The 10063-nt window shown below is 47.1% G+C and overlaps 1 protein-coding gene and 1 non-coding gene across 2 annotated transcripts; one reads left to right on the top strand and one right to left on the bottom strand.

Annotated features, from left to right (window-relative positions):
* Positions 1-2797: 2797 nt before the first annotated feature.
* Positions 2798-2904, top strand: LOC125584794. The gene has a single exon (XR_007321702.1). It is a non-coding gene; the product is annotated as a small nucleolar RNA R71 (small nucleolar RNA).
* A 3935-nt stretch (positions 2905-6839) lies between these two features.
* LOC106442301 lies at positions 6840-8168 on the bottom strand. Its single transcript, XM_013884003.3, has 2 exons — positions 7626-8168; positions 6840-7514 (listed from the first exon to the last, which is right to left on the bottom strand). The coding sequence occupies exons 1-2, from the start codon at positions 8166-8168 to the stop codon at positions 6840-6842; spliced, it is 1218 nt and encodes a 405-aa protein (XP_013739457.3).
* Positions 8169-10063: the final 1895 nt, after the last annotated feature.

The raw sequence follows: 10063 nt of genomic DNA, 5'->3' as shown, positions 1-10063 counted from the left end.
TTTTCCTCTCAACGCTGAAGGACCCTGCACAAGTTTGACAAACAGACAGAAAAGGAGTTCCCATGAAAACTTCCATTATGTCCTCAATTAGGTCAATGAAAATAGACATCATACACCGCTGGAATGTCGCAGGGGCGTTGCATAACCCAAACGGCATTCTCCTGTAGGCAAAGGTTCCGTAGGGACATGTGAAAGTTGTCTTCTCATGATCATCTGGGTGAATGGAAATCTGAAAGAAACCTGAATAACCATCTAAAAAGCAGTAGTATGGATGGATAGCCAATCTCTCAAGCATTTGATCAATGAATGGAAGCGGGAAGTGATCCTTTCATGTGGCCGTATTTAGTTTTCGAAAATCAATACACATACGGTGGCCAGTTACTGTCCTAGTAGGTATCAATTCATTCTTTTCATTAGCAACCACAGTAATCCCACCTTTCTTAGGAACTACATGAACATGACTACCCCACTGACTATCAGAAATCGCATAAATTACACCAGCTTCTAGAAGTTTCATTATCTCTTTCTTGACAACATCTTTTAGATTTGGGTTTAATCGCCTCTGATGTTCTACAGAAGTCATCGATTCATCTTCTACGTGTCTTCTATGCATGCATAAATCAGGTGAAATACCGGGAATATCATCTAACGAATATCCTATTGCCTTGCGATATTTTCTCAATTCACACAATAGTTTAGCAGTTTCCACATAATTAAGCTCAGAGTTCACGATGACAGGGTATGTTGAATTAGGTCCAAGAAACGTATACCTAAGTAAGCTGGTTGGTTTGGTCGGCTTTTTAGGAGCAATTGCTCCTTCTGGTGAATTCTGATTGCTCGTTTTCCCCAGACTTAGAAAAGCGACCGTCTTCTCAATGTTTTCATTCGATTCTAGCATCTTTTCATACCCATCAGCATCAACGTTGCATGTGTTCTGCTCAGACTCTACTCTTATCAGAGCTACTTCCAAAGGATCATCTGGGAGGATTTCTTCGATCATCCCTTGTTGAGGGGTCAAGGTGGCGTTCTCGTCGTTAATCGTGAAGTTCTGACCATCCAACATAGGTTGTTTGAGCAGCTCGTCCATCTCAAACTTCATCACAATATCTCCCAGTTGGAGATCGATCCTTCCGTTGCGGACATCAATGATTGCACCAGCTGTGCATAGGAAAGGTCGGCCCAGAATGAGAGGGTCTTTCGGTTCATCTTCGAGCTCCAGAACCACGAAATCTGCTGGAACAGTGGTGTCACCAATTTGAACTTGCAGGTCTTCGAGAACACCTACTGGCAACTTGACTGATCTGTCTGCGAACACCAATGAAATCCTGGTTGGTTTGAAATTGGTTAGTCCCATGCGTTTTGCAACTGAGTAGGGCATGAGATTCACACTGGAACCTAGGTCGCATAAAGAGCAAGCGAAGACTGTTTTCCCAATCCAAACAGATAGGACAAATTTTCCAGGATCTTCCAATTTTCTGACTGTTCTGTTTTGAAGGACTGCGCTGCATTCTTTCGAGACCATCATGATGTCACTGTCTGCAGAGGTCTTCCCGGAGATCAGCCCTTTCACAAGACTGCGCATTGAAGGGATCATCTGAATAGCGTCCATGAGAGATAACTTAACATTCAACTCTTCTAGCATCTTCTTGCACTTCATCTCTTCGCAATCTTTGCGTGATTTCTTAGCAAGGACTGTGTAGGGAACTTTTGGAGTGTAGACGCGAGTGGTAACATGCTGATCTTGCGTCGTGGGATCTACTGGTTCTGCGACTGATGGCTGTTCCAGTTCATGTTCGTCGTCGTAGACATCCTCAAGCGGAGGTTGTTCTCCCTCTTTCTTTTTTCCCTTCTCTTGAGCAGTGAGCTTCTTGGGGATAAGAACTGATAGATGTCTTCCATTTCTTAGTTCTACTGCGTTACGGTCCTTGGGATTCTTGTCTGTTTTTCCTGGAAGTGTTCCCTGCTGCCTTTTTATTGTTTCAGCAGTTTGAGTTATCTGAACGTCCATCTGCCTTATGTAGCTTGCTATAGCATCGTATTTGGAATTCAATTCCGTGAACATGTTGTCCATCCGAGTGTTTATCTCGGTTGTAACCTGGTTCAGTGCTTTTCCTTGAACCTGTTGACCTTGCAGAAGTTGTTGCATCATTCCCTTCAGCTCATCTGGCGGACCGCTCGCGGTTGCAGGAGCAGCCTGCGGATTATTCTGCCGGTTCTAAAATTGATTCTGAGCCTGGCTGAGGATGAACATCTTCCCATTCTGATTCTGATTCTGATTCTGATTATGAAGGTATGGCTTGATATCCAGTGTTTTGGAGCTGATTTCCCGGAGATCTGTCGTTGGGGTTGTCTGGGTTGGTCTTGTATGAGAACAGATGCGGGTTGTTTCTCACATTAGGGTTTGGATGGTAATTCTTGAATTGCCAACCCTGCCCCGTTAACGTAACTGACCTCTTGCTGATCTTCTTTCAATGTCTCGGTTTCTGCTGCAGCATCTGTAGTACCTTGTTCCAAATTGGTTTCTTCCATGACATAGATCTGATTCTGATTGTTCATGAGCAGCATATCGACCTTAGCGGCGAGGTCATCAATCATCCTAGTGTCCATGCTCTTCACCTTCATGGAACGGTCAGTCTCCTCGTTTTTGTTGGACGAACTAGCTGCCATGTTCTCTATTAGCGCGTGAGCTCCTTCTGTGGTTTGAGTCATAAAATCTCCATTGCTCGCTGCGTTTTGAGCATTGCGGAACTCCCATTCCACACCATCGTAGAAGATTCCTAGAACATGGTCATCGTCGAACCCGTGATGAGGACCCTCTCTGAGGGTATCATTGAACCGTTCCCACGCTTCATTGAAAGGTTCATTAGCGAGTTGTTTAAAGGAGGAGATCTTGTTCCTTAGGGCACCTGTTTTGGCTTTCGTGTAGAAGTGGCCCTAGAAAGCTGCTCTAACCTTTTCCCAGGAAGTTAGGGAACCTGTAGGTAATGACTTAAGCCATCGTGAAGCCTTGTCCACTAGAGATAATGGAAACATCATGCATTTGATGTAGTCGGGTGGGAAGCCTTTTGCACAAGTGAAACTGCATATCTCTTCAAAACCTTCAATGTGTTCCATTGGTATGTCAGCTGACAGTCCATGGAACATCTTTCTCTGGACAAGATTGATCATGTCGGGTTTTATCTCAAAGTCTGCCCTTTGACATGGTGGTGGAGCGATAGCAGAGCGCGTAGCAGGGATGTTACGCGGTAGGTTTCTCTCACCAATTGGGACAGGTGGTTCCCGCTGTGCAGCCAGTTGCTGCACTGCCATTGTCTGCTGCAACTCTTGCATCTGTTGCATATGCTGCTGCATCTGTTGCATAGAAGCGGACATTTTTTTTGGAGTGCCGAAGTCGGCCATTGTTGCAGTAATTGATTTTTGTTGATGGTTGGTTCTTTCTAAGCTTGCGAGTTCCTGCAAAAGAGGGTTAAACAAGTTAGAGGTTTTAGACTAAATAAATAACCGAAAAATAAAAATAAAAAGCTGGTCCCCGTCGCAACGGCGCCAAAACTTGATACACTAAAATTGGATCTTTGTCTACTGTCAAGTTAACAGTGTAGTTGTATTATCTTTAGATTCAATTCCATAGGACCAGTTCACACTTTATCTTTATGGGATCAAAATTTATCTAAAACGAAGTGGGGGTTTTCAAAGAAATAAATAACGTAAAGAACAAGTAACAGGATTAGGTTGTTTTGAATTGATTTAAAGGCGCTAGTCTTGGGTTTCTTCTTCAGGTATGGAAATCGCATGCCAAGCAATTATTCAAGTCCAGTTCATAACAAGTCTAAACTCGGATCACTCATGTTGAATCAACCCACTCTCGTGGTATTAATTCATTTGCAAATCGGTCTTGATGCCTGAACTCTCGTTTGGATCAAGACGCGATAGCAAGATTTAGAGATCAAGTCCGATATGTTCACAATACACCCTAATATCTACTCTCGTTGACTAGGGATGCAAAGCTCATTCAGATCATATCAAGTTATCAATTAACGGCTAGCTATATTGATTAACCCTAATTCATGCACTAAGTGATCGGTTCAATGCAAGCAATAAGAACAGATATGAATGTGACAATCTTAAGATGACTTATTTATGCTTCAGCTTACGAATCCAAAACCCTAGAACCCTAAACTAACTCGGTGACTACTCAGACATAACACAAGAACAAAGAAGCATGATTTCTGAATAATACTACATATAATAGATCAAAGAAATCAGAGGGTTCAAGATAATCTTCTCTATGAGATGGAAGAGGCCTTCTCCCTTACAAGTAGCAATCGCTAAAATCAAAGCTCTCTCAGGTCTTTTCTTGCGTAAAAACTAAGGTAGGTCTAAAATAATAAATAGGAGACTATATATATGGAAGCCACAGGCGGCTATGGGAAAGAAATAGGAAATCTAGGGCAAATCCCGAAATATTTGGAAATTTCCTTTTTTTTCTCTGTCGCTGGAGCAGGCACTTAGGCTGCTCCGGTCGACTGTTCTTCGCGAAGGACTCCGATTCATACTTTTTTCTCTTCTTTTCCTCTAGCTGGTCCATTTCCTATCCAATGCAACTCTAGACCTGTTATGACTCGAAGGGGACTAAAAAGACTCGATAAAACCTTGAAAACTATTAGTAAGACATACATATAATGTGCCAAAAACACAATATATCATGAGGCTGTGTTGGAACCCGGAGGTTTGGATCCGGAGATTGCTGTTGGGAACCCGGAGGTTCTTTGAAGTTGTAATGACCCCGATGCGCCCTAGGCTGCACAGAGGTTCTAACTTCTTTTATCTTTGGAACCCTGAGGCCACATAAGAACCCGGAAGTTCTTCCTTAGATCCTTAGATTCTTTGATTGGAACCCGGAGGCTATGGAGGAACCCGGAGGTTCTTCCTTAGATTTTATGCGTAGGACCCGAAATCTTTTGGGAAATCTTGGGTTTCCTCTTTAGATCGGGGGCTCGCATAAGGACCCGGAGTTCCTTGGGAACCCGGAATGTTTTGTTTTTCGCAGGGACCGTACTCCGCCTTCCTAGGCAAGACTACTATCGGTACCTGTTTGGATTTTGCATTCTGTCGCTTGGAAGCTGGCCACTATCGAGTTTCTATGTTGTATTCTACTTCTGCAAGAAGTCACTGACAGGCTTAGAGGGTGCTGGTGTGGGTGTTATGACCCAAGTGCCAGGCTTACGCTGCTTTACACGTCTGGAGAAGCAGAATTTAGATTGCTCCCTGTATTTCATAGTACTTTTGCAATGAGTATATACCATGTGTTCCCTGTATCGTGTAGCTCGTAGGGTTTTAATATAGGTACTTTTCACATTGGTACTCTGGGGACCCCGATGCGCCTTAGGCTGCACATGGGTTTTATGTAGTTTTGACAGCATACTCAGGCTTGCGCATACCCATTCCTCCTTTATGTCTCATACCCGTTTTGATTCTTTGTGGGCGTGCCACTGTGGTCGTGCCACTTTTGTGGCCAGGATCGGAGGTCTCTGGAGACCTGATCCAGCTTGTATACCCCTTTAAGTATAATGATTTCCCCTCTGCTTTTATAGTCGGAAGTATTTTATTGTAGGCTTTGTTCGGAGACGTTTCACATACATAGGAGTAGGAAATTATAATGCTTAAATAGTATACACTAGTATAGAAATCATGATCTGGAGACCGTATTAAAAATGATAGGCTTTGAGGTGCAGGGCGTTCCAGCAGTTGGATTGTATTTTACCTTTGCTTTCTTGCAGCCTGTAGGCGCCTGCTCTCCGCACCTCGATAACCTTATAGGGTCCTTCCCACCCTGGGGTGAGTTTCTCCGCCGTTTTTTCTGCTCGTCGTAGAACATAGACCCCTTGCTGGAAGGTTCTAGTTCTAACTTTCTTGTTGTACGTCATGGCGACGTCTTGCTGGTAGGACCAGTTTCTAAGTCGAGCGGCCTCTCTTTTTTCGTCGAGCAGGTCGAGGCTTAGCGACATTAGCTCGTTGTTCTCCTTCTAAGAGGTAGGTCCGGAGACCGTTGTTCTTACGTGCATCTCTGTAGGTGCAATGGCCTCAGAGCCGTAGACTAGCGAGTAGGGGGTTTCCCCTGTTGCTGTTTTGGGAGTGGTCCAGTAGGCCCAGAGGACTCCGTGTAGTTCTTCCGCCCACTTCCCGTGAGATCCCTCCAATCGCTTTTTAAGCATGTTGACCACTGTTTTGTTCGTGGACTCGGCTTGTCCGTTAGACTGGGGGTGTCGTGGTGTGGCGAAAGTTAGTTTTATGCCCCAGTCCTTGCAGAACTCCTTGAAGTTATGGCTCGTGAACTGGGGTCCATTGTCAGTGACGATCTCGTGGGGGACCCCGAAGAGAGTGATTATGTAGGTCCACAGGAACTTGCGGATCTGGAGATCTGTTATGTGGCTCAGCGCTTCTGCTTCGACCCAGTTGGAGAAGTAGTCGGTGACTATCAGAAGGAAGACCTTTTGCCCCGGCGCCATAACGAATTTCCCTACTATATCCATGCCCCACTTTCTGAAGGGCCATGGTTAGCTTATGGACTTAAGGTTCTCCGGGGGAAGCTTGGAGACTGGAGTGTGCCTTTGGCATTGGTAGCAGTGCTTGGCTTGTCTGTCGGCGTCGGCGTCGGCGGCCATCGTGGGCCAGTAGTAACCAGCCCTTCTGGCTCTGAGCACCAGGCTTCTGCCGTTATAGTGGGATCCACAATCTCTTTCATGTAGTTCTACAAGGATTCTAGCTGCCTCTCGGGGTGTGACACACCTCAGGTATGTACCAGAGAAAGATCTCTGGTATAGCTTCTCCTGGGAGATACACTAACTCGCGGCTTGCTTCTTGATCTTTCTGGCCTTACTACAGTCTTTCGGGAGGATGTCGGCCTCCAGGTACCGGATTAAAGGGGTCATCCAGGTTTCACCTTCTTCGAGGGCAGAGACCTCCTCTGATGGGGGTTCCTCCAGGGTAGCTCGCCATTGAAGCAAGGGCAAGGGGATACTCATCTGCCTATTCATTTCATGGGCGGACCCTAGATTAGCCAGGTCGTCGGCTTGTGAATTCTGTTCCCGGGGGATTTGAGTGAGCTTGCAGCTCTTGAACTTCTTGATTAGTCGCTGAGCGACCGCCAGATACTGGATCATGCTGTCGTCTTTTGCTTGGTACTCCCCTTGTACCTGGTTGATTATCAGCTGGGAGTCGCCGAAGACCTGGATGTTCTCTGCCCCCAATTGATGGGCGAGAGTTAGGCCTGCGATTAGGGCCTCATACTCGCTTTCGTTGTTGGTTGCTTTGAAGTTGCATCTCACGGCCCTTGAGGCTGTGTTCCCCGTTGGCAAGGTAAGCACTATCCCTACTCCAGCTCCTCTGACGTTGCTGGATCCATCAACGTGTAGGATCCATTCTCCCTCTTCCTTACTTTCGCCTCGGAGGCGTACCTCCTGCTCTAGAGCTGGGAGCAAGGCAGGGGAGAATTCAGCCACGAAGTCTGCTATGACCTATAACTTTATAGCCGTGGTGGGTCGAAATATTACGTCGTACTCTCCTAGTTCCACGGCCCATTTGGCTAGGCGTCCGGAGACTTCTGGTTTGTGGAGGACCAACTTTACAGGGAAGGAGGTAACAACCACGATTGGATGAGCCTGGAAGTAGGGTCGGAGCTTGCGAGCGGCGATTATCAGAGCTAAGGCCAGTTTTTCTAGGTGGCTATAGCGGTTCTCTACGTCTAGGAGAGCCTCGCTTACGTAATAGATTGGTAGCAGCTTGTTTCCCTCCTCGCGAACTAAGACGACGCTCACGGCGTGTTCAGAGACCGCTAGATATAGCAGCAGGACTTCACCGAGTAATAGCTTGGATAGGAGAGGAGGAATGGTGAGATACGATTTTAGCTCTTGAGGAGCGGATTCGCCTTCTCCCATCAACTCGAAATCCTTCGGATTCTTGAGAGTTCCGAAAAAGATGTGAGATTTGTCGGAGAGTCTGGAGATGAACCTGCTCAAGGTTGCCATCGTTCCCGTTAGCTTTTGAACCTCCTCGACGTTCTTTGGGAAGGGATTGAGTGAATAGCCCTGATTTGCTCCGGGTTGGCCTCGATTCCCCGGTGGGTTACGATGTACCCGAGGAACTTGCCAGAACTGACCCCAAATGAGCATTTAGCCGGGTTGAGCTTCATGTTATATTTCCTGAGGGTGGAGAAGGCTTGCTGCAGGTGAGATATGTGGTCTTCCACTTCCAGGGATTTGACCAGGTTTCATCGATGTAGACATCCATGGTTCTCCCGATTTGGTCCTCGAACATCATGTTTACCAGCCGTTGATAGGTTGGTCCTGCGTTCTTTAGGCCGAAGGGCATGACCTTGTAGCAGTAGATCCCTCTGGACGTCATGAAGGATGTTTTCTCCTGGTCTCCGGATGCATAAATATCTGATTGTAGCAAGAGAACGCGTCCATGAAGCTCAGCAGCTGGTGCCCGCTGTGACCACCAGCTTGTCGATATGAGGTAGCGTGAAGGGTTCCTTTGGACAGAACTTGTTGAGGTCCGTGAAGTCGATGCAGACTCTTCACTTCCCATTCTTTTTCTTGACCACGATGATGTTGGCTAGCCGTTCTGGGTACTGCACCTCACGAATGAACCTCGCGCCGAGCAGGCTCTTGACTTCATCGTTGATGATCGCGTCTCTCTCGGAGGGAAAACTTCCGTCTCTTTTGCCTGACGGGTTGATGTAGGCGTTCCACCTGCAGCTTATGCAAGATGACCTCTGGATCGATCCCAGGCATATCTGCGTGGGACCACGCGAAGCAGTCAGAGTTAGACCTGAGGAAGTCTCTCAGTGTTCTTCTCAATCCCTCGGTTAGCTTGGAACCGATCTTGAGATGTCGGGTCTGATCTCCTTCGGTTAATGGCACGTCGTCCATTTCCTCTACCTCCGGTTCCTCAGTGTGACGAGCCAGAGGTTTGCTCTGTAATTGCTATAAGACCTTGGTCTTTCCCTTCAGAGTGGTCTGATAGCAGGAGCAGGAATATTCCTGATCCCCTCTGATCGCCTTTATGCCCCAGGGTGTAGGGAATTTCACCATTTGGTGAAGAGTTGAGGGGACGGCCCCCATTGCGTGAATCCAGGGCTGTCCTAGGATCATGTTGTAAGACGAATTGCAATCAACCACGAGGAATTTTGTTAACATGTTGATTCCTTTGGTGTATACGGGGAGTTACCTCCCCAGCGGTTTGTTTGACTTCCCCGCTGAACCCTATAAGGGGGGTTATCCTCCGAGTTAGAGCACCTTCCTCCAGCCCCAGATCCTTTTATGCGGCCTGGAAGATGATGTTGCCGGAGCTTCCATTATCTACTATATCCTTTTTACCAGGCAGTTCGCTACAGTGAGCGAGATAACCAGGGCATCATGATGTGGAGTGAGGACTTTCTCTTGCTCTTTGGCCGTGAAGCTTATCTCGTCTGTTCCTAGGAGTAGGCGTTTTAGCTTGGATGCCTCTAGGCCGTGCTTGGCGTTCAGGTGCTTTTCTTCGCAGCTGCATGGCTTATGCCGCTGATTTCTGAACCGCCCGAAATGACATGGATCACTCGGTCCTGTCATGGTGGCGAGACAGGAGCAGCTTCAGTGGGCTTACCCGTTGTCTCCTTGCTTAGATGGCTCTTGGCCTTCTCGGAAAGGAATTCCCTGAGATGCCCTTTCCTAACCAGGTCGTTCACCTCGATCTTTAGTGCGATGCAGTCCTCCATTTTGTGACCGTGGTCTCGATGGAAGTCGCACCAGAAGTCAGGATTCTGGAAAGAGTCGGGGGCTTTCATCTTCTGAGGCCACTTGACCTACTAGCCCATTTGCCTCAGAACATTGATCAGCTCCAGCCTTGAGACGGAGAGGTGAGAGATGTCTGGCCATGTGGACACTGCCATCCCTTCTGCCTTCTCGATCGGCCGGTTCTGGTACCTGCCCCGGTTTCGATTCCCGGAGTCCCTAGCTGGTCTTTGAGAGGATTTCTCGTCTTGCTCGATTTGGTCTGGTCTGATCGTCTTGGGATCTTGCTTTTG

Source organism: Brassica napus, chromosome C3 (assembly GCF_020379485.1).
Source record: "Brassica napus cultivar Da-Ae chromosome C3, Da-Ae, whole genome shotgun sequence".
Classification (NCBI taxonomy): Eukaryota; Viridiplantae; Streptophyta; class Magnoliopsida; order Brassicales; family Brassicaceae; genus Brassica; species Brassica napus.
Note: the sequence above shows the minus strand (reverse complement) of the source record. Positions and strands in the feature narration are given on the sequence as shown.

Coding starts and splice junctions, on each gene's coding strand:
- LOC106442301 (XM_013884003.3), bottom strand. CDS start 8,168: ATGCTCATTTGGGGTCAGTTCTGGCAAGTTCCTCGGGTACATCGTAAC. Junction 7,515..7,625: donor TGGTTGTTACCTCCTTCCCT/GTAAAGTTGGTC, acceptor ATAAAGTTATAG/GTCATAGCAGACTTCGTGGC.